Here is a 25094-nt window from a genome sequence, read left to right as displayed (position 1 = left end):
TCGATTCTGAAGACCAGATGATGATAAGTATGGGGCTCTTCGTAGTCCATATTTGCTTCTTCCACGAATTTGCTATCGATCAGTTTTTGGATCTCTTGGTGATAATTCACCAAGTCTCCTGGATTTTTTCTCAATCTGCTTATCGTGCTTTCTACTCTTCCAGTGGCCAACGGTAGGTTTTTCTGGAGTCTCCATTTATCTGTCGACCAAGGTATTGGTGTACAGTATCTTCCGTCTGGCCATCTTGTTATTTTCTCGTCGAAGGAGTCGAAACGAGCCTCTGACTCCACTGCTTCAGCGCCTTCTAGGTTCGCAAAATTTTCTATTCTCCAAAAAAGGGAGAGGTCGAAATTGGTAGCCGTTATTTCGTCGTATTCAACCCATTTAGTGTCTGTTTCTCCGCAGGATCCGGTTGGTGCATCTGAAAATGATGATCCTGGTTGTGGATTTTGGAGGCTGGCTTTTCCAGTCTCCTTTCCCGTTGGAGTTCTGATTGACTGGGTTGGACTTTCTTTCCTTTCGATTCGGCTGCTTGTTGCGAACGATGACGTTATCTGCGGCACTGGATAATTAGATGTTAAAATTAGGTGCTGGATTATTTGATTACCTGTCTTAGAATTGGTTTCTTGTGAGGGACCGGCTATCATTCTTCCCAGCTTCGTTTTGAATGCGTGTAGTCCGCACGGACTCTGAATTGCTGCTTCATTTGACATGATCTGGAACATTTGGTTCATTCCAACCAGAATCCCAATTGGCTCTTCTTCCCCATATGCCATTTCAAATCTGTCGTCAGCCATTTTTTCGTTTTGGATCCAGAGGCTCCTTGCAAATTCGGATCCTATGTAAGGGCCAGTATCTGCAATGTGGTCTGATTCTAAAGCGATTAATGTAATTTTTGGGGCGCCTTTCCAGGTGCCCCTTACTTGCATTTCAACGGTTTTTGTCATTTCGGGTTGGCTAGCTTCCTTTTTCTTAAACACTCTCGTGCTGATATTTTCTACCGCTACTGTTTTCAATTTGAGTTGCGATGAGAGCGATTTTAGCACCCATGATCGATGACTTCCGTCGTCAGCAAATAAAATTGCTCTAGTTTCGCTGCCGTCTGGTTCATTGACAATCACTGTTGCCGTTTTTAACATTAACTGCCCGAACGTACTTGCGCAGGCTGTAGTGGCCGAGATGGAGTTGCTGGCCACGATGCTTGCCGATTTTGATGGATCCTGTTGGGAATATATCTCGTTCCCAACATCCGACAACACGAACTGGAAGACGGACACGACTTCCATTACGTTTTATTGAATATGATTTGGGTGGCCCTCGCTAGGAGGCCACCATGTTACAATTTATTTTGTGTAGCCCCGCCCCTCGGCCTACCGGCCGGAAAATGTACAGGGCAAGGGGCAATCAGTTACAAAATATACCTCACACCGTCAAGACAGCAACCAGTGCTCCCGTGTGTTCTTTATTTCGTCGTCACATTTTTCTCTTTACTAAGGTAAGTTCAGACACGGGCTGAACAAAATCCTACATGGTCCTTCGAACTAGTTAAGTAATTTAAATTTACTAAGAAATTTCGCTGTCTGTGGACTGTGGGGAGACGTAACTCACCCCTAAAATTTTTTCTTTCTTTTCTTATTCGGTGAACACCACGTGTTAGCCGCAGGGCAAATTTTTCCCTTTTTCATTTTTTGCTACTTACGTCGTAGCAACTGCGACAGTAGACGGGTAAATCATTGTCTTGTAAAAAAAAAAATTTTTTTTCTTTTCTCTTTTTTTTCCACCGCGTGGTCAGTGGCGGCCATTACGGTGGGCTCAACCTAGTTCAAGCTAGGAATCTTTGGAGAAACCTCCACGAAGGTTACCTCCCCGTAAAATATTTTTTTTTGAAACACTTTAATTCTTTTTTTCTTTTTTTTCTCGTTTGCTATTTTTTTGTCTTCTCTATTTCACGCCAAAGAGTTTGAGTTTTTTTTGCCTCTCACTCACGTGGTCGGTGGCGGCCATATTGGATTGAATTTCGTTACTCTTCCTTTTCAAAAAATTTTTTTTTCTTCTTCTTTGTTCTGTTGGAGGTTCCTCCATTAATTTCCCTTCTTCTCGTTTGTCCTCCGCCATAGCGGAGCACCTCGGGTCTCCAAACAAGCCTAAAAAATTAGGGACTCAGAGAAGATCAAAAGGGCGCAGAGGCGTAAGGCGGGTCTGGAAAGGCCGTGGACAGGGCCCACACTTCCGAGAAGATTCCACAACACCCCGGAAGGTCGGCGCCAAGTTGCAGCCTACAACCACCACGTGGAAGCAACCGCTGCAGCCAATCCAGATACCCAAAAGACAACAACCTCGCCCCTGGAGTCTCTTCTCCCAATAATCGTGCGGCACATGCCACTCTCGGAATTGAAGGAGGCCATCACTCCAAAGTACTCCGGAGACATCCGGTACAAACCAAAGGTAGAGGAAGGGGCGGCAGCATCAGCATCGCCAATCGGGCACCCCGAACGCGATCCCGGGCCTTCAACAGCGGAAGCCCCGGATAACGACCTGATACAACTGTTCCCAGAGGAAGAACCGGAGCCCCTCCCACCACCAAGTCGTACCGAATATAATGAATTTAAGTATGGCTCGAAAATTAAAGGTGGACGCGGACATCCTCTAAACCTTCCACACCTCGACCCAACGCCTTATATTCCACCTGATACCCGAAATAAATTCCGCCCCAAAAGTATCCTGGACAAACCGCACCGCGACCCGACCCCCGTGATCAAACCCATCACCATAAACGAGAAGGAAGAAAAGAAAGAAGAGAAGGAAGAAGAGAAAGAGAAAGGAAAAGAAGGAGAAGAAATAGCAATAGAAGAAGAAGAAGACATCATAATCATCGAAATTGACCCTGACGATCTAATCGATCTTTACCACGAATTATGATTGTTCTTCTGTAATAAACATAAGACTAAAAATCCATTGTTGCCATCTCCTTCTCTTTTTTCTAAACTGGAGAGTAATTTAATAATTACACTCCCTAAACGAAAAAACTTTCTTACATATTTAGAAATTAGGCAACGCCAATCTCTGTTTATTGAAATTTCGAGGCAGCAAACGCCATCTAGCGCTCGAAATTCCAATCACTTTTCTCAACTTTCAAAAACTTTCAAAATTCCATTCTAACTGAACGCCTACGCCATCTGGCGCTCAAAATAGCAAACTTTTTTCCTTTTTAAAATTTTCAAACATTTTCTTCAGAACTGAACGTCTTACGCCATCTAGCGCTCAGATTCGAAACTCTTTCCTTTTTTTGTTGGTGATCTCAAAATAAAAAAAAAAAAAATTTTTTTCTCTTTCAAAGAAACGAACGTCTACGCCACATAGCGTTCAAAATTACAACTTCTTTTGTACACTTCAGAAATTGTGATTTTTTCTTTTTTATATTGAAGTAGTACGCCACTAATTATTATATTCTTTCCAAGAATTCAAAAATTTTCATTTATTTCATAAAAATTGCAAATTAATGCCACCTAGCCTTTAGGAATAACGCTTGGTGGATCATTTTTTTTTAAACTTATGATTTCTTCGCTACTTCTAAACCTTGCTTTGAATTCTTTATGCCATTGGAGGAGCCAAATTTTTTTTTGCACTCCGCTTAATGTCCAATAATCTTAGATCGTGCTAAGCCATTGTCCAAACCTCGTGACACCTGTATAACTGACAACAAAGTCGGTAAAGTGCTCTAAGTTACCGAAAGCTAACTAAGAGCCAAATTTATTCGCCACATCTCACAGTCGCCTGATAAAGGAAGGAAGAACATCCCAAGCCAGTGGAGTTTAAAAAATACGCCCACTGTTTGGAGTACAGCGAAACGCTACTCCCTTCCATTACTCGCAACTGGTGGCAACACGAAAGCTAAAAGCTTTCAACTCAATTTTTCGCCCACTTCTTTAAGGGAAATCCAGAAGTCGGACCCAGCTGTTACTACTAAGAATCAAGCAACGGAAAAGGTCGGAAAAACCCGACATCAACTGAAGAAATTTCGGTGATAGGAGCAGGAAAATCCAAGCCCCCCTTTTTCTTTTTGCCTTAGTTAGTTCCAGCAACAAAAAAAATGTCACGAGGAGCATCGGCAACACGCGCAGGCCTGAAAGGCCACCTTACTAGGACGATGGACAAAATCAAGCAGTACAAAAACCTCTCCATGACGGCAGAACTGGATAACGACCTTGCAACGGAAACCGAACTCCTCAAGCAACGTTACCAGAAATTCATCAAGGCAAGCGACCAAGTTAGATGGACCTTGCAATCCACTAACGCCACCGAGGAGCAAATCGAACAAGATTACTCCGCAGTGGCAGAAGTCGAAGAAGACATGAGTGCTGTACTCGCTCTAGCCAAAAACAAACGCGAGGAGTACAAACGTCAACTGGACGCTGAGTTCCAAGACCAGCAAAGAAAAGACGAGCGAAAAAGGGAAGAAGACAGAAGCAAGGTGCTGCATGATTTGCTCACACAACAACAGCAAGCCTTTGCAGCACAAGTCCTTCAGCAACAACAGGCCTACGCGCAACAAATTCAGCAGCTGATAGCTCAAAACCAAGCTACGGCACAAATTGCAGCCGCAGCCGCTGCTGCTCCAATAGCAGCCGCTCCTGCTCCAGTAGCAGCCATACCTGCACCACAATCCACACGCCTTCCCCAAAGGCAAATCAAACATTTTAAAGGAGATATCCTTGAGTGGACGTCATTCTGGGAGAGCTTTAACGCCTCTATCCACTCGTCCACAATGTCGGACGTCCAAAAATTCGACTATCTCAAAGAATATCTCAAGGGGGAAGCATACTTGTGCGTGGAAAACTTGGAACTGACTGCAGCAAACTACAACATCGCTATTGCTGAATTGAAAAGGGTCTATGCCAAACCAAAGGCCCTCATTCAAACCCATCTATGCAAATTTGATAACCTGGCTCCTGTTAAGTCTATGACAGACGTATCGGCTCTTCGAAGACTTCAGCTCACCGTCCAGTCGCACATAAATGCCTTGGAGACACTCGGGGTACAAAAAGACACCTTTGGAGGACTCCTTGGCACAAAATTAATGAAATTGCTTCCTGCAGAATTGCAGAAAGAATGGTCGAGTTCCGATGCAAACGACATCACCGACATCACAGCCCTGCTGAATTTCATCAGGGATCAAGTCGACGCTGCTGAAAGGTACAGCCGATGGAAATCGGAAACGGTTAAAACTCCACAGCAGACGACAACAACCACACCGGCGAAACAGCCACCAGCTGCTACAGCCTCTCAACTGGCGATTGGAGCTAGATCCCAACTAGCTCCACAAACCAGAAGATATTCAAAACAAAGCACACAGCCATCAAATACACCACCAGGACGACAAGACAACTTCATCGTCCGACAATGCACAAGACCGTGCATTTTCTGTGGGGAAATACACTACCCCACGGTTTGTCCAGTAAACCTCAAGGACAAAAAGGCCATAATCGCCAGGCAGAAAAGGTGCGTCAGATGTTTCAGCCCTAATCACGAAACTTCAAACTGCCCCACCAACTACTTATGCAAACACTGCCAGGCGACACACCATACCGCCCTCTGTGACAAAAAGGTGACAAGATTTGCACACACCGGAAACAATGCCCCAACGAACGTCATGGCATCTGTCTCCAGTGCAAACACCTACGGCGATCTCGTGGTGAAAACGGCAACAGTGATGGTGGTAGGCCCCAATGGTAAAGAAACCAGGGCAATATTATTCATTGATGATGGCAGTCATAGATCCTGGGTAACCAGATCTATTTCAAAATCGCTGAATTTGAAGATAGTGGCCGTGGAAAATATCGGGACGAGAGTCTTCAAACAAAGAAAACCCAATCCAGTAGAGCAAATCAACGCAGTGGAATTGGCGGTTCGGGGCACCTGGAAAGGAGCCCCACTCGTCAAAATAACAGCCCTGGAAACGGACTACATCGGAGACACTGGACCCTACTCCCACACGGCATTCGCAAGACACCTGTGGTTGGAAGACGAAAAAATGGCTGACGACAGGTTTGAAACCAACAGCCAAGAAAAAGAGGTCGGCATTTTAATCGGAGTCGACCAAATGTTTAAGATCATTCCTAACGAACCGGCTATCCAAAGTCCGTGTGGCCTTAGAGCATACAACACAAAACTAGGTCGCATGATAGCTGGACCTTCGAAGGAAAAAAGATCGAAAAAAGAAAAGGCAATAATCCAGCAAATGCTACAATGCAGTAGCTTTTCCAATCATCAGACAGTATCATCGTACGCAGCCAGATGTCTCGATTCAGAATTTTATTTTACGAATCCCTCCGAAGATATGGACGTAATGGGAGCCGGCAAGGAGGCCAAAGAATTTTCGCCCGCCCAGCCGAGGCCTATGGAAGAAATTTCCAGCCAGGAGCTCAACCATACCTCCAAAAACAAAAAGGAAAAACGGAAAATCGTAAAAGAAGAATTGAAGCGGCAAACGGACTTTGACTTATCTCTGTTCTGGAAGCTGGAACACTTTGCCATTCTAGACGATTGTGATGCAGTGGAGCCAGACGATGTTCTCAGCTCCTTTGGCGACAAAATCACCCGTCAAAAAGATGGGCGATACTGCACCCCAATCCCGTGGAAAACGGACAAATGGAGGCTAGAAAAAAATTTCCTGATGGCAAAAGGAAGACTGGAGAGTCTGTTGAAAAGACTCAAAAAAACACCAGAACTTCTATCAGCCTACCATAAGGAAATAGACCAGCTTCGCGTCCAAAACTTCGTAGAGGAGGCAGACCAGAACTACGAAGGACTCCACACTTATCTGCCACACCATCCTGTCATCCGACAGGACAAAAAATCCACGAAGATTCGACCGGTATTCGACGGGGCGGCAAAATCAAAGTATGGCCCAAGCCTCAACGATGTCTTAGAAACCGGCCCGAATCTAAATCCCGATCTGCTAGCCGTCTTAATGCGATTCCGTTTGAACAAAATCGCATGGATAGCAGACATCGAAAAAGCCTTCTTAAACATCGCCCTGCATCCTGAAGACGCCGAAGCTGTCAGATTCCTGTGGATCACGGAGCTAGAAACGCCAAATCCGCCTCTAGTAGCATACAAGTGGAAACGAGTCCCATTTGGGCTCAGCTCCAGCCCATTTTTGCTGCGAGCTACCCTAAACAAGCACCTAGACGGCATGGAATCAATCTACTCCACCACAGTAAGACAGCTCAAGGAGCAAATTTATGTTGACGACTACCTTGGAGGCGCCGACAACATCTCCACAGCCAAAACCAGGATACAGGAGACAAAATCCATCTTCCAGGAGGCAAAACTCAACATGCGAAGTTGGGTCACCAACGACAAAACAGTTCGCAAATTTCTCAGTGAAAAGGGGCTCATCAACCCCATAGTGAAAATTTTTACTCAGAAACTGGAAGAAGGTCAGCCTAAGGTCCTAGGGATTCGATGGGATACCGAATCCGACACCTTCCAATTCGATCCCGCACCTATCATCGAAGCTGCGACAGAATTGGGAGAACTAGTGACCAAAAGAAATATTTTAAGAATATCGGCAAGAGTATTCGATCCCATTGGGTTTCTAGCACCCACAACGCTCCTGCTGAAAATAATCTACCAGAAACTTTGGGAAGCCGAAATTGACTGGGATGCGGAAGCGCCTCCTGAAATACGGAAGACATGGATAGCAGCCATGACTGGGTTGAACGAGTTTGCCAACTTAAAAATCCCACGTTGGATAGGCTACTCGAAAAGGGTCATACAAAATGCAGAAATTCATGTCTTCGGCGACGCATCCGAGGCCGCTTATGGAGCCGTTGCCTACGCAAGGCTACAAAGCAAAAACGGCGACACAGTCATCCATTTTCTTGCTAGCAAGACAAAAGTGGCGCCTCTTCCAAAGAAAAAGGTCACCTTACCAAGATTGGAGCTATTAAGCTCACTTTTGGCGGCACGATTGGGAGAAAAACTCAAGAACTTTCTCCACATCGAATCGTGGCGAACTATATTCTGGGCTGACTCTCTAGTGGCACTTGGCTGGATCCGAGGAGACACCAACAGGTGGAAACCATTCGTCAGGAACCAAGTCGAAGCTATTAAGAAACTTTCTGGCCCAAATTGGTGGCAGCACTGTCCAGGCGTCCAAAATCCTGCGGATCTCGCCTCGCGGGGAGCGCCAGCCGCAACGCTGGTACACTCCGAGCTATGGTGGAACGGACCATCATGGCTGAAAGAAGACGAAACCAAATGGCCGGATTCAACGCCCGAGGTAGAAGAACCCAGTATCCATGAAAGAATCGAAGCGGAAGCAAAACCAAAAACCGTCACCATGTCGGTAGCTTCCGTGGAGCCAGCCACTCCAGTGGAATGGCATCTGGATCGAATTCCGTCTTGGAATCGACTACTCAGAAGAACTGCTTGGATACTGAGATTCGCCTCCAAAAACCGCCCCACAAACGCCACACAAGTGAAGACTCCAATCAAGACAGGAGACGGAAAACAGATAATGGTAGAACATCTAAAAGTAGAGGAACTGACGAAGGCAGAGCTACTTATTTATAGGCAGCTCCAAAAAGAAGCTTTTCCCAAGACGTTTCAGGATCTACAAGAAGGGCGGCAACCGCACCATAAGGAAAAAATTGCCGCACTCCGACCCGTGTGGGACGCAAGAGACAAGTTGATTAGAATAACAGGAAGAGTAGAGCTAGCGCTAAGAGACAGGGAGATTGAACCCGCCATCTTGCTTCCCGCTCAACATCCAGTCGTCAAACTAATCATCCAAGATCGACACGTCTCGCTAAAACACGCTGGAGTTAAAACCACTCTATCGGATCTAAGAGAACGTTTTTGGATCATCAAAGGACGCCAACAGACCAAATCAGTCTGGCACGCCTGCGTCAAGTGCCAACGGCTATCTTCACCGCCATTCAGAGAAATAGCTGCACCTCTACCGATTAATCGACTGAAACAAGCGAAAGCCTTCGAAATCACGGGTGTTGATTTCGCAGGGCCGCTGTATTACAAACACCCAACATTGCGTAAGAAACGCAAGCAAACGGATCCTACATCCTCCACGGATCCCTCGCAAACGGATGGTTCGGCTTTGGAGCCTACGGTAGAGCCTCCAGCGATGGAGCCCATTGAAGAACCTCCAACCACAGAACCATCGGAGGAAAATGAAGAAAATCTCCAATTGGACGAATCCTCAGCCAAAAAGAAAGGCACAATTAAACAGCCAAAGAGCTATGCCTGCCTATTTACTTGTGCTGTAACGAGGGCCGTCCATCTGGAGCTAACAAAAACGATGTCCGCGCGCGACTTCCTCCTCGCATTTCGAAGATTTTCCGCCAGGAGGGGTAGTGTCTCCATCATGTATTCGGACAATGCCCAAACATTCAGATGCGTCTCGAAACACTTGAAAGTCTTAAGATCCGACCCAGCGATCCACGACCTTCTGGCAATGCGGAAAACCGAATGGATTTTCTCGGCCAGCCTAGCTCCATGGTGGGGAGGGTTCTGGGAGCGCATGGTGCGGACGATGAAGGATTTGTTGAGGCGCTCCAATGGTCGTGCATGTCTGGAATACGACGAGCTAGAGGTTAGTCTCATTGAAACCGAGAGCGTGGTGAATGCACGGCCACTAACCTACGTGGCAGAAGGGAGCGACGACCCGCTCCCCATCACCCCGAACCAGTTTCTCAACAATAGGCGTTCGAACTGCACTCCACCGGAGCCAGTCGAAAACCTCATGGCTCCCGACGCAACCAATTTGAAACTGCTGGAAATGGATCGTCAACGTAGGGAGTATGTCAGGGATATCTGCGAACGATTTGTGACGGACTACTTTCTCCAAATCGACAAGTTCCACTGTAAAGGGGGACCCGGCCGCAAGATCCGGGTAGGAGAAGTTGTCATCATTCATGATGACAACACCAAGCGCCTTATGTGGACGATAGGAGTAGTGAAGGAGCTAATCACTAGCAGAGACGGGTTGATCCGTTCGGTTATGGTCAAGACGCCGAACGGGAATCTTATCAACCGTGCCATTCAATCGTTGCACCCCTTAGAGCTACGTGAGGATCAGCCGGACGACATCGAAATTCCACCTACGCCAGAGCTGGAATTGGAACCAGAAGAAGCAACTCCACCCGTGGCCGCCGCAGATCCAGTCGAGCAGGGAGAGCCGTGGACCACGGGCTCTGGTGGGGAGTGTGTTGGGAATATATCTCGTTCCCAACATCCGACAACACGAACTGGAAGACGGACACGACTTCCATTACGTTTTATTGAATATGATTTGGGTGGCCCTCGCTAGGAGGCCACCATGTTACAATTTATTTTGTGTAGCCCCGCCCCTCGGCCTACCGGCCGGAAAATGTACAGGGCAAGGGGCAATCAGTTACAAAATATACCTCACACCGTCAAGACAGCAACCAGTGCTCCCGTGTGTTCTTTATTTCGTCGTCACATTTTTCTCTTTACTAAGGTAAGTTCAGACACGGGCTGAACAAAATCCTACAGATCCTTTGTCGCAGAGGGCGGAATGGTGTCTCCCTCCACATTTGTTGCAGTTCCGGGGGGATGTGCAATCCTTTAGTTCGTGCTTTCCTCCGAAACATTTCACGCATCTTTTTAAATTGTGAATGATTGATTTTCTCTCCGCCAAGTCTTTTGGACATCTTGTCTGCCAATGAATTTGCCCGCAAAATATACAAGGCCTTTCACATTCTATCCAACTAGGGCTAAATTTAACACTTTTAGATTTTAAAGTGGGTTTGACCTGTAGAGCTGGATTTGAGTTAGCGCCAACGGCCAGTTGGGACGCTGTTGCTAGAGGTGGGCTGAAAGGCTTTGGTTGTTTAGGTGCTGGAGATGGTTTTTCCTTTTCTACTCCTCTAATCCTGTTGAATCTTTCGGCTGCGTCGATTTGGTCGCCGATGAATTTTATTACTCCTTCAATGTCCGTTGATTTGTTGGACTCTGATTTTGCCCATTCTAGCTGTAAACTTGAAGGAATTAATTTTATTAGTTGAGTACCGAGGAGTCCCCCAAAAGAAGTCGTTGGGACTCCTAATGTCTCCAAGGCACTGATGTGCGATAGAAGATTCAGCTGAAAACTCCTAAGGGCTGGCACATCATTTCCGTCTTTCACTGGCTGCAAGGTATGCAGTTTGTTGAAGTGAGCGTCGATCATAACCTGTTTTTTGCCATATCTCCTTGTTAACTCGTCGATGGCTACCTGCTAGTTAGCATCTGTTAATTCAAGATTATTAACAATTAAGTTAGCTTCGCCTTTCAAATACTCTTTAAGATAATCAAACTTTTGAACGTTGGTAAGGGTTGAGGAATGAATCGCCGCATTAAACGATTCCCAGAATTGGGTCCATTCTAAAATGTCCCCTTTGAAATGTTTAATTTGCCTTTGTGGCAGTCTCACCGAATGTGTCGATTGTGGCGGAGCTGCTGCGGTTACGTTAACCACTGGCGCTTGAGGCGTAGGTATGGCTGCAATCACTTGTGTGATTATGTCGCGGGTTATTGTTGCCTGATTCATCACTTGTTGTTGGATGAGGGCTAGAATTCGTTTTTCTCTTACTTCTTCTTTTTGTTCTTGTTTTCTTTTTTCTTCCTCTTTTTCTTTTTTCTTTAACATATTTAGCCATTCCTTGCGTTTTAACTTGATGACTGCGTTGGCATTTAATACCTCATCTTGTGTTTGGTACATGATGTCAGTTTCGGCGTCGTATTCCGCCTGGTCTGCATCCGCGTCATTGAGTTCGTCTAGGATTGCTGTTGAGTACCCTTTGTAGGTTTCGTAGCATCCTTTAAGCTTAGTTCCCCAGATTTCTAGGTTGCTGAGCTCTTCTTGCGTCATCACGTTTTTCAACCCATTGATTAGGTTGATTGTTTTTGTTATGTGGCCCTTAACGGCCGTTCTCGAGCCTTTTGTTGTCGGAGCCATTTTCCTAAGAGGGTGGCTCCTAAGGAGCTTTTGAGATTGAGCTTTGAGAAAGAAGGAGAAAATTAAATTTAGTTTTAACCAAAAAACTTTCTTTTTTTTTGCTAGATGGTACTGCTTGTTGCTGTAACACTAGTGTGAAGAGAGAGAAAGTAGTGTTTTTTTTACTAGTAGCGCCACATGTGGTGGTCACTACAACAAGAGAGAGAGAAGACTTTTTTTTCTTTAAGTCACCGATTACCCGGGCTCCTTACACTAGAAAAAATTCTTTTTTTTTTAAAGAAGAATGGACGGCGTTTGCAATTTTTATTTTACCAGATGTATTTAGCAGTCTTCATTCGCTGCCCTCTCCAATGAATACAATGCTGGTATTATCGCCTTTGTTCCCTTCCCCTGGTGTTTCTTCTAGTCCAGCCCGGACCCTGTCGCCCGGTGAAGTTGCCACGCAATTGTCTTGTCTGGTCTGCTCTGATATAAGCTGCTCTTCCCACTGACCGGTTGTATCCGCTTTGGTCCTCTTCCGTGGAGGTATCATCTTCTTCCGACGAGTCACACGAACTTACCCAGCAAAGTTGTAGTTCGTCTTCCTCCTCAGCTGGCCTACAAACTAACAGCTTGGTTGGATCAGCAGCTATAGCTGCTGGATCCTGGGGCGCGTTTCGCGGTTCTGGTGCTGGTGCGGGTTGCGGTGCGGGTACTGGCACGGGTTGCGGTGCAGGTACTGGCACTGGTTGCGGTGCAGGTACTGGCACTGGTTGCGGTGCAGGTACTGGCACTGGTTGCGGTGCAGGTACTGGCACTGGTTGCGGTGCAGGTACTGTCACTGGCACAGGTTGTGGTTTCGGGTAACCCACCGGGATTCCTGGAGGCGCATAGCGGATATCGCCGTAGTGTCGTGGGCGGGTCGTTTCTCTTAGTTGTTCGATGGTGATGAGTCTACGGGCAATTTCCAAGAATGGTTGTAGACTAGGAGCGTGAGCTCCTGCTGGCAACTGTTCGTCCGGAATACGCTTTCGTGCCGGGGGAGGACGGGGCGGTTCCACCCAAGCGGGCAAAAGCCAGTCTCGGCGCAACTGCGCCCACTTGATTCTCTGACTTTTCCTGCATATTTTGCTTCTTGTTTGGAGACCTTACGGTACTCCTCTATAATTCAGGTGAGATACAGATAGAGCTTGTTATTACCAATTTCAAATAACAATAGGGCGAGATTGCCAACAATCAGAAGGGGAAAGTTAGAGAGACACGATTGTGTTTTTTTTTTTTTTTTGCTGCTGTGTGAGAGGTGATTACATTCCCAGAAAATAAAGAAAGAGAGAAAGAACGGTGGCTATTAACTGTGTGCGGTAGTGGAAGCCTTAGGCTTACACGTGACTTTAGCGTGGTTAATGGCCGCCCATCTTTACTTAATTGTTCAAAGAGAGTAATTTTTTCAAGGATTGTTACTTCCCTCGTTTGAGAGGCCTTTCTTAGCAATGGCCCCAAACAGCCTAACAATTGCAATTTTTGAATGTGATGGATGGGAAGGACACAGTACTTCACTGGCTTAAATTAACTTTTAGGTTTCGAAGGACCATGTTAACTTTGTAAATACTTTTGGTGGCGTGTCGTACCGTACTTACAGTTTAGGTTGAGTAATTAAATTAACACTAAGAACTGTGTCTGTTCCAACCGTCTATTCGTTTTACACTGATAGATTTACAGTCACTTAGTGGGGGTGTAACAATTAAAGGAGGGGAAACAATGGGGGTTTGGGGCCACCTATCGGGGGCCCCTGAGACAATAGTCTCGCAAATGCGCGGGTGCAGTCGTCCGGCGGCCGGATCGGGTTGTCGTCGTCTGTTGGGCGATTATATTCCCAACAACGGTAGCCCGACCAATTCTTAGAAATACTATGCAGTTTAATGGTGCATATGGCTGTGATTTTTTTTAAAGCCGGGTATGTTATTTTAAAAAAGTATGGGTTCAATTATTTATTAAAAAATTTTTCCCATTTTACCAGGTAAATCTGTTAAAATCGGAAAAGGACACACCCTTGTTTACTGTGAACCAACAGATGATTCCCAACCAAAGGATCCGTTGCGTTCCACTTTTAATTATCGGAATGATCTCGAAGTAGGCCCTATTTAAGACGCATTAATTTTTCGCAAGTGCTTCTATTTAGATATAAGAAATAACAGAATTAAATAAATTTTTTGTAGGGAGCGGTGAAAAGCGGAAAAACATTTCATGGGATAAAAGGGTCTACGTCTCTTGCAAGCATAGAAGGTTTTGATTTCATAGGAGCCTTTATCCCGGAGTATATGCATTGCATTTGCCTGGGTGTAATCCGCTATTTGATCATCTTATGGATTTCCCCAACATACAGCAAAGAACCATGGCACATCAGTAAGGATAAATTAAAAATTCTAAACAAGCGCCTATCAAACACCAAACCCCCGTATGATATCACAAGAACTCCAAGAACTTGGAACATTTGTCGTACGCTCTTTCAGTCCTGTTACAAGAGTCTGTTCCTACTGATTGCGTTAAAGGTGTAGGTGTTCTTCTCGAAGACTTTGTTAAGAAAGTCGAACTTTTTTACTTTAAAAAGTACGTAAAATTTAATATTCATCTCCTAACGCACCTGTCGAAAAGTGTTTTGGACTGGGGTTGCTTGTGGGCCACTTCTGCGTTTATACCTGAATGGTTCAACGGCCAGTTACAGGGGCATGCTAAAGGAGCTCAGGCTGTTGTTGAACAAATGGCAACTACTTTCTTAATGAAAAATTCAGTTCGCAACCAGGCTATAGATTTTTTGAAAACTCAAGCTGTTCCTTTGAATATTTCAAAATTAATTCATAAAATGATTTAAAATGATAAAATGACCCAATACTATAAATGCCTTAAAATTGAAGGAGAAATTTGCCTTAGTCTGCTAGGTAAACCAAACAGAAAAAATCTTTCAATAGAAGAGCAAAGTTTTGTTGAATCTGCTCTGCTTCAAGTAGCAAAAGATAAAATTCAGTCATGGGAAATTCAAAATATAGTAGAGATAATAGAGAATAAAGCTTGCTCCTTTTATCCAAGGTTATCTTTCCGAAATGGGAGTAGCTCTATATTTACTACATCCTCCTATGTCCGTTCCAAGAAGCGTATAAATTACTGCGCTCTCTTAAATGACGGTCGATTTTTTTACACAGAAAATTTCGTTTATATTGAAGGAGCGAAAAAAGATTTTCAGATTTTTATATTTGGTCGTCCCATGGGTCACGAGTTTCAATATATCTATTCTCCATGTTTGCTGGGCAAAGCATTTGTTTGTTTACCTGGCCAGACAGCAGAAGTTACAGGGTTGGGTGACTTGGAAGCAATAATGCCATATCAAATAGAAAGAAAATGTGTAGTTGCGGCTTACAATTCTTTACTTCCTTCCTTTATTATAACAGCCCTAACAAACACTTTAGAAACTGATTAAAAAATAATCCAAGTAAGTTTGTTGCCGTAAACAGTGAAAAAAATATGGTTCAATAAAAACCTTTCAATGTGTATCATTTATTTATCTTCATATATATTATTATTTAGTAGTCAATACTGTGCATCATCTTTCAGTGTGGTAGATCAAGCAATTGTATGAAAATCATACGTATAAAGAATAAGGAACACGCAATCATAATAAAAAATATTATTTTATTCATAAATATATATGTTGATGTTCGAAATACACTTATTAGTTACAATTTATTTGTGAATTAGTTTTTTACTTACTAGAGCCGTATATTTATAGTTGGGAATTAACTTATGAACAAACAGCTAGCTACACTTTCATTTTCATCTGATCAGTCGCTGATGATTAGTAAACAGCTAACTCTAGCTAGAAATAAACCCCGTGTATGTAAGACAGTACAACGATTGTCAGTTTTCAGTGTTACTAGTATAAACCAAACGGCAAGTAAAATACTAACTATCAACGCATATGGTACAACATTGGTACTCGCTTATAGGTAAAAAACTAATTAGTCTGCTAGTAAGTATGCGCTAAAGCGGTCTAATTTTTCCTACGGGTTTGATTGCACAATTTGGTCATATCCATTATCCAATTCTGGAAACAAATCCCTCATCTCTTCCGCTTCCAACAGTTTTGAACAACAATACAGCAGATTAATTTTCTTTTCTTAAGACATTTTATTTTGTGGTGGCACATGGAATTACCCACGGAAAACTCCTCAAGCAGATGCTTTCACTGCAGTCCTAATCACTGATTCGGTGAAAGTGTATGATCAGTATGATGTATGAACGTAGTGATACACAAAACGCATCGCGGATTTACATCTCCTCTAAACCAAAACGAGTTGTAGTCGGCTACGATGATAAATTACACGAGACAATCATGCACCAAACAGCCCAAGAACCATCAACAGTGATAAGTTTGTCAACAGTGGGAGTAATAGGTATCGAGACAGGAACTAGTTCATTTCTTGAGATAGGGAATTCCACTTCAGTTGATGTGTGATGTTGCGATGATTCAGGGGCTTCCGCTACTCCCCCTGCTTTAGTAGATGGAATATTCTCTTGTTGAAAAACATTATCCGTTAACGAGGTGTTGGTCATTGGCATGGGTAAGATGTTTTCTTCTCTGTAAATAGTACCCATCTGCAGAAACATTTCTTCTTGCAACATGGACTCTTTGAATTTCTCAAATGTGCTGATATCTCTGGAGATAGAGGGTGATACATCTGTCAGTTTGGCAAGTTCATCTATACACACATCTCGACTGATCTTAATCTTCTTCTCTTCGGGATCCTAAATTCTAAAGGCCTTGGTGGTGTCACAGATACCAACAACTATTCCTACTTTGCACTTTGAATCAAGTTTTTGACGCAGTTCTTTCGGAACATGGTAGTACGCCTTGGAACCAAAAATAAACAGATTAGAAATGTCAGGTTTGATGTTAAAGTATGCCTCATATGGCGTTACAGTGTTTCCTTTCATAAGTGTGCGATTCAATACGTAGTTGGCATGATGTACAGTATCCTGCACAAAAATCCGAACACCGATTTAATTTTTTAAAGCCACCTATTGGCGGGGTAAAGGGTTTTTTGTTTGTTTTTCTTTAAGAGGGAGGGTAGACGGGGTGATGGACACATAGGGCAGGGTTGGGTAAGTCTAGACATTTTTTTTATGCCTTAAGGTATTACGCTTTGAGGCAAGTAACAGGTCGGGACATTTTTGCAACCCCCAGGGTGATGTGTTTTTTTTAAACGACAGTTGGAAATGTTGGACTTAGGCTGTGTAATACTCCTTACCCAAATAAATTATATAGCTGCCTGTGCACAATTATGACGATACCGAGGGCATATGTGTAGAGCCTCTGAATGCGACGCCGTAGATCAGTAATCGATTCCCAATAAGGCATTGCAAAATATTTGGAATCGTTATAATATTCTTCATTCGAATTTGCTGGGAAAATTAATTTCTCTAGAACGAAGGAGATTATTATTTTTAATAATTATTTAATAAACAAAAAAAGCACATATTTCTCGATGAAAATTTGTTTTATATATAAATGAGAATTTCTCGAAAGTTAACCATATTAACTCATCACCTCATCTGGAATCGAACACCGATTTCCAGCATCATATTCAGAAACGCTACACCTACGCCATTGACAGCGACGAGAATATTTACAGGCAGCTGGAACATAAGCTAAATTGTTTCGGTAAGCAACATTACCAAGCCCAAGCCCTAAATTTCCAACTGTCGTTTAAAAAAACACACCACTTTAAGGGTTGCAAACATGTCCCGACCTGTAACTTGCCTTAAAGCGTAATACCTTAAGGCACCATTTTTAAATGTCTAGACTTACCCAACCCTACCCTGTCGTGTCCATCACCCCGTCTACCCTCCCCCTTAAAGAAAAACAAACAAAAAACCCACTACCCCGCCAATAGGTGGCTTTAAAAAATTAAATCGGTGTTCGGATTTTTGTGCAGGATACTGTACTGCTTCCGCCCAAAGAAATAGTGAAACTGATTTGGCATAGAGCATGCAACGTGCGGATTCCATTACGGTTCTATTGTACCGCTTCGCCACACCATTTTGTTCAGGGTTACATGGAGCAGTAGTTTGATGCACTATTCTTTCATCTAGTAGCCAATTCTGAAAGTCTCTGCCAATCAACTCTCCTCCTCCATCTGTTCGAAAGATTTCCACTTTGCGGTTAAATCTTGTGTGTAGACTTACAGTCAAACTCTTGAATTTTGAGATAGCCTCGTTTTTTGATCGCAGAAAGTATAACTCAGTGTAGCAGGTTGCATCATCTTTGCATGTCATAAAGTATTTCATTCCTCCTGGTGACACTATTTGCATTGGGCCGCAGAGATCAGCATGAATAAGTTCGCCAGTTCTTTTAGCACGCTTTTTTCCTTTTGAGAATGGTCTTCTATGCATCTTGCCATGCATACAACCACTACATAATGTAGTAATAGATATGTCATCCATATTGAGTCCATCCACGAGATTTCTGGATGCCATAATCTGAATGGTTTTGACTGCAACATGTCCTAGTCGCTCATGCCAAGTAGTTAGTGGAGCCGTCTGTCTGACTGCCAAGGCATTGTATTCGCGTTCTGGAATCGCTGTGATATCAAGTTGATATAGACCATTAGTCACATTCTTTCCTTTAATTGATAACCTTCCGTGTTTCGAAAACAGAACTTCATTTTCCAGAAACAGAATCTGCACACTGTCTTTCTCCGTAGCCGAGCTAATAGACACAAGATTTACGCCTAGATTTGGTACATATAGTACGTTTTTCAGTACTCCAGTGCAAAGTTTGCCTTCAATGTGCGTTCTGAAGTACACATGTCCCATTCCTTCAACATAGAGACGTTTTCCTCCTACACCTTTTACAACCCAGTTCTTGGTAACTCTTTTCATTCTGCTAAACAACTTTGCATTACCTGACATATGACACGTAGCGCCAGAGTCAGCATACCAATCACAAGTGACTTCTAAAGATTCAGTTGAGTCTTCTGTTGTGTGATAACTATGATCAGCTTCTTCTTCAGCCTCAAGAAGACTGACTTTTGCATGTTGATCAGTTTTCTGTCTTTTATTTTTGGGATGATTTCTACATTCTTCAGAAGAATGAGTAGAGCTGTTAGGAAAATCACAGTATACATTCTGTCTTTTCCTTCAGTTGTTCTGTTGTGTTTGACCTTACCACCTGTTGTTTGAGCTATGACGACCACCACGATAATTTCCTCTTCGGTAATGATGAGTGACAGTGAACGCTTCAGCAGGTTTGCTGATGTCTGGAGTTTCACGTTTTGCAGTTTCCATCCTTCTTTCCTCGGCCAGTAGTCGAAATGTGAGTAATTCCATAGTCTGTTCGTATTCCTTGTATGTATCCCAAACAACTCTGAAATGTTGAAATTGGGATGGCAGGATACTAACGACCTTGTTGGTAGTCTGAGCTTCTGTGACAGTTTCTTCTAGATCTTTTAACTGCCTGACTAAACTTTCTACCGACGTAATATTGGCCAACATGTCTTGAGATTGATTGAATTGATACTCGTAAAACTGGGACCACAGTTGTCCTTTGTTGGCAATGGTTCTAAGTGTGAATCTTGTTGACAGTCTGGTCCACATAGCTGCAGAGGTTTCACAATAGATAAGATACTCCCTCATTCTATCTGTGACCGTTGCATAAATATAATTGCTTGGAAGTGTGTCTCGCTGAAGCCAAAGTTTTATGTCAGTATTGCTAGTCACCACATTTTCAGTATTTTTAATCTATTGAATAATAAGAGTAAAATGGATCAGTATCAATTATATTTTTTAAAAAATATCAATGTGTGAGCATATTGCTAGTATTCATCTTCAACAAGTAAATACATGTTTCACATTGTTGGCTTCAGTTCTTAAGTTAACTGGGTAAAAACGTCAACAAATGTAAATATTGTTCACATTATTGGCTTCCGTAAATATAATTACTGGGTAATACTCATCAACAGAAATATTTTTTTTTATTGTTGGCTTCAGTAAAAAAAAAATAACTAATTACAAATTGTCTTTACCTCTGCTGGTAGTTTTTCCTCATCGAGAACAATTTGTTGTAGCTCATTATTGCGAAGTAATAGCATTAAACCAAATTTCCATGTGTGAAAATTTGACCCATCAAATTTAGGAATGTGAGTCGTATCCCTAGACACATTTTTGTTTTCGGTCGCCACATTGAGAATATATTTGACAAAAGAATACCTAGCGTGTAGCTGGGCCCATAACCTGTTGGAGAAATATAATAGAATAATGTAGTTGAGTTAACAGAACATTAAGTATATATTGAACCGGCTTGACGTTTTACAATACTGTTAAGTGAAGGATTGTATTCTTCCTGAGACTGTTGAAACACAGATAGTTATAACAAGAGAGATGATTAGTAGAGAGAACTTCACGCTTCAGGTACCATTGACAGCTAGACCGGATTGCCAATATCCAGGGACTTCTCTTGCTCTGGCTGACAACTTCTACGGCCAGCAGCCGACGCCATCTATGGTGATAGAATAGAACTTACTAGGTTTGTCATAATATTTCCAATACAGAATAGATTACCTCTAACAGCAAGTGAGAAAGAAAACTAAAGACGAAGAAAGCCAACATGAGGGCGTTACAAAACAATTCACCTCAGTGAATTGCTAAGCAATCTGACCTATTCCCTAAGAGATAACCTTACACCAAATAACCGACACAATCAACAGCAAAGGAAAAATAAATTTGGTCTCTTTACTTCACACGAACAAAACCGTTCAGACGCCATTGCGCAAGTCTAAGCTGTAGGACAATAAATGGAATAGGGCAAACGAGGTGAAACAAAGGACAAGTGATACTTGAGGTCGCTTGTGGCTCCCCCGCATCCATCACTTCCGGTCCGGATTCGACGGATTCCGACTCAAGCAGTTCCAGCGTGTTGATCACACGGAGGAAAACCCCTTGGTCGAAGCATACGTCAATGGAACGCACCAAACCATCGTGTCCGGAAAAAACGCGAATAATCCGGCCAAGTTTCCATTAGCTGAGCCTCAACGCGTAGCTTTCTTCCTGTCATCTCTTAACCAGATCCAAGTAGATTTCTGCCAATCAGGTGACGATAGGAAGGTCTTTCTCGTCGATATTCACACCATCCCAATCCAACGTGGGCGTGTCGATTTGCATTTGACAGGCCCTGTGTTGCCACTCCACGCGTATGCGATTGATGAAAAAACAAAAAACGGATGTCGGTTAGGTTAGCCGATGTATTTAGATTTCAATGCCCGTTGGTTGCCTGCCAACAGACAAGACGGGATAGGGCGCAGCAAAAAAGAAGAAACCCACGCGAGAGCGACACGTAATGGCTGCCAAACCAAGTGTCTCGTTGGGAAAGACAGTGGGGTATCCAGAAGGAGATGTCGTCAGGGACACCAACACAAAAACAAATTTTTTACAACACCAATACAAACTTTAACGTCGTCGACGGAAAAACGACTAACTTTGAATTTAATCAACTCGGACGAAGCTTGTAGTGGGTTGAAACGAGGTCGAGATGTCTTCAGGTTGGCGGTAAAGTCGCGACTGCCCGTGCACTCGAAGCTCCGCCCTTCGTTCCCGATTCCCCTACTCCTCCGACAGCGTTGCCGGATTTAATTTGAAGGAAACTGTTTTTGCGAGCTCTGACTCGCCAACATCGCCGGCCCTGCGCTTTGCCGTGCTAAGCGCACCTTCTCGTATCTGAATAGACTCTAGAAGAAACAGTACGTGAGCCGGTCGGTGACGTTCGGTTCCCTTTGTCTGGATAGTCGCGGAACGAACGACTCCATCGTCTCCAGGGAACGTTTGAATAATCCTTCCAGTAGGCCAAGTTCAACGGGATGTTGCTGGGTCGATAATGACGACGATATCTCCAACCTCGAGGTTGGGACGCTCTTGATACCATTTTTCACGTTCGGTGAGACTTGGTAATATCTCCTTCATCCAGCGTCGCCAGAATTGTTCTGTAACTGCTTGCGCAATTCGCCACCTCTCCTTGGCGGATAAATCATCTTCGGTAAAGACGTCAGGTGGAAGATTAGGAGTAGCACGGCCAAGAAGTAAATGATTTGGGGTCAAGCATTCCGGATCATTCGGGTCTTCACTTACCGGGATAAGCTTGCGGCTGTTAAGGATGTTCTCTATTAGTGTGAGGGCGGTCAACAGGATTTCGTCTGTGAGGCGTTGTTTTCCCAAGACGGATCGCAGTGCAATCTTTGCTGCTCGAACCATTCTTTCCCCACTACCTCCAAAGTGTGGTGCGGCTGGTGGATTGAACACCCATTTCGATGGTTGACGGCCCAGATGACGTAGGATGGCGTGTTGATTGAGGTTTTCTAGACATTCGGCTAACTCCCTCTCTGCTCCGACAAAGTTGGTCCCGTTGTCACTATGATAGGACGCAGGAACTCTACGACGATTTTGGAAGCGATTGAGCGCAGAGATGAAGGAACTAGTAGCCAACGAGTAAGCCATTTCGAGGTGCACACAGCGTGATGTTAAGCATGTAAATAAGCAACCCCAGCGTTTAATTGTACGCCGGAAGATATTCTCCTGGATGGGACCGAAGTAATCCACTCCGGTGTGTGTGAACGGGGGATACCCAACCTTCAAACGAGAGGCGGGGAGAGCAGCCATGATTGGTGTTGTTCCCTTTGCACTTAATTTTTTGCAGGGATAACATAAATGGTGAACTCTTGTAGCTGTGATTCGCCCCTTCGGAATCCAGTACTGCAAACGTGCTTCGTGATGAAGTTCGCTAGCCGAGAGATGACCACGATTGCGATGTAACATGAAGAGGATAAGTTCCGTCATTCGCTCAGAACGGGGGAGAATGATCGGGTGGCGAGTGTCAATTGGGCGATCGGAAGTGGTGCTTTTCCGATTCGTCCGCCAACACACATATAACCTCGATGGTCAAGATATGGAGCAAATTTGATTAATTTGGAGTTCTTGTCAATTTGGCGGCCGGCCCGTAAATCGCTCACCTCCTGGTGGTACACGTTTGATTGCATGTGACGGAGGATAAAGGATTTTCCGATTTGCACTTCATCGGATGAAAGCCCACTTGTCGCTCGCTTATCACGATTTCTTTGACGGACGTTCCGGATGAAACGGAAGAGATAAGCGACGGTATTGATAATGATTTGTGGTTTTGACTTTCGTTGGATAAGGAGGTCAATTCCGTCGATTTCTCGGTGTACTAGTCCGACCCAAGTTGTTTCCCTGATTTCCGGATCCCTTTCATCTATTACTGGTAATGGTTGAAGTTTAGGCCACTCTTCGAGACCTTGAAGAAAGGGTGGTCCAGAAAACCAACGGTGGTCGATGGTGAATTCGGAAGGATCCAAACCAAGGCTGGCATCGTCAGCGGGATTACTCGCGCTTGGGACGTAATTCCACTGATCCGGGGCCGAGCTTTCGAATATCTCGCCCACACGATTCCCAACGTAGTTGTTAAAACGGCAGTTGCGTGAGTTTATCCAGCTAAGAACGGTCGTGGAGTCCGTCCAGTAAAAGGTCTGGTCAAAGACAAGATCGTGCTCCATGCTTACTTGTACGCTGAGACGTGTGGTGAGGACGGCGGCGTTGAGTTCCAAACGCGGGATCGTTAGGAATTTCAAGGGAGCGACTCTGGCCTTTGAGATGATGAACTTTACGCTAGCCGTCCCATCGCTGAATAAGAAGCGGACGTAAGCGACGGCGCCAAAACCCATTTCGGATGCATCTCCGAAAACGTGCAGTTCAGTCGTCGTAAGATCGTTTCGCCGCGGAGAAATGCATCTTTCCAGGACGAGTTTAGAAAGTGAAGTTAATGTTTCCGTCCATCGGATCCAGCGGTCGATGAGATCTTGGCTAAGTTCGTCATCCCAGTCAAATTTACGGCGCCATATATCTAGCATGAGGACTTTAGCTTGAAAGACTATTGGGGCTAAGAAACCGAGAGGGTCAAAAATGCTGAAGATGGATTTCAATAAGTCCCTTTTAGTCCTTCCACCTGACTCCGCCCTAGCACCGAGGATAAAGACATCATGACGGAAGTCCCAGACTAACCCGAAAGTTCTCTCAATCGGCTCCGCGTCTAAGTCCATGTTCACAGAAACTCCCGTTTGTTGTTGCCCGGGAAGTGCTTGCCTCACGGTTTCGTCGGAAGTAGCCCATTGAGTCAATGGGAACCCACCAACCTTTAACGCTTCGGTCAATGTATGGGCGGTCGCAATAGCTTCGGTAGTAGAAGGGAACGATGCTAACCAGTTGTCCACGTAAAAATGACGAGTGATCTGTTGTAGCAAGGGCACTGCGTTTTCACTATCTTTCACGGCGCGTTGCAAGGTGTTAGCACACACGGCCGGTGACGAAACGACGCCGAAGAGATGTACGTCCATTTGGTAGATATCTGGGAGCTGCGTACTACCCGGTTCACGCCAGACGAAGCGGAAGGCCGGCCCGTCAGAAGGTCTCACTCGTACTTGGTGGAGCATTTTCTCGACATCAGCGACGACCGGAATTGCGTGCTGCCTGAAACGGAGGAGAATACCAATGAGATTCGTCAGGAGGTCTGGACCTTTCAGAAGAACGTCGTTGAGGCATATTCCTTTGTATTTGGCTGACAGATCGAACACTATTCTGCACTTTTTCGGTTTGTTTGGGTTGAAGACTGGATGATGAGGGCAATACCACGTTCGACCAACCGGTCCGGAGTCGACTTCCTTTCGGGACAACTTACGCGCGTGTTTTAAGTTGACGTAAGTATCGATGACCGACCCATAGGTCATGGCGAGTTCTTTATCCTTCATAAGTTTGCCTTCAAGATTAAAAAAACGGCGCTGGGCGTCGAAAAAATTATTTGGTAGGTCTGGGTTATCCATCTTCCAGAGAAGGCCGACCTCGTAACGTTCGCCATTCTGTCTAGTCGTGTCGTTTAGAATCTTCCACGCTCTCCTTTTTCTCTCGACCGACGGGTTTGGCAACGTTTGGCTTTGTGCCAAATGTATCAGCTTCAACAAATTGTTGTAACATTACATCACATTCCCTTTCTGCCAGGTGGGAATGGAAACAGTCACGGGTTTTGTCG

General features: G+C 44.3%; 2 protein-coding genes and 1 pseudogene across 2 annotated transcripts; all 3 read right to left on the bottom strand.

The window, feature by feature from the left end:
* Window positions 1-16505: 16505 nt before the first annotated feature.
* LOC123470626 lies at window positions 16506-18892 on the bottom strand (annotated as a pseudogene).
* A 223-nt stretch (window positions 18893-19115) lies between these two features.
* On the bottom strand, window positions 19116-22495 carry LOC116919718. Its single transcript, XM_045171165.1, has 3 exons — window positions 21924-22495; window positions 20035-20242; window positions 19116-19750 (listed from the first exon to the last, which is right to left on the bottom strand). The coding sequence occupies exons 1-3, from the start codon at window positions 22493-22495 to the stop codon at window positions 19175-19177; spliced, it is 1356 nt and encodes a 451-aa protein (XP_045027100.1). The 3' UTR covers window positions 19116-19174.
* A 335-nt stretch (window positions 22496-22830) lies between these two features.
* LOC116919317 lies at window positions 22831-24888 on the bottom strand. Its single transcript, XM_032925291.2, has one exon. The coding sequence runs from the start codon at window positions 24886-24888 to the stop codon at window positions 22831-22833; it is 2058 nt and encodes a 685-aa protein (XP_032781182.2).
* Window positions 24889-25094: the final 206 nt, after the last annotated feature.

Source organism: Daphnia magna, linkage group LG3 (assembly GCF_020631705.1).
Source record: "Daphnia magna isolate NIES linkage group LG3, ASM2063170v1.1, whole genome shotgun sequence".
Classification (NCBI taxonomy): domain Eukaryota; kingdom Metazoa; phylum Arthropoda; class Branchiopoda; order Diplostraca; family Daphniidae; genus Daphnia; species Daphnia magna.
Note: the sequence above shows the minus strand (reverse complement) of the source record. Positions and strands in the feature narration are given on the sequence as shown.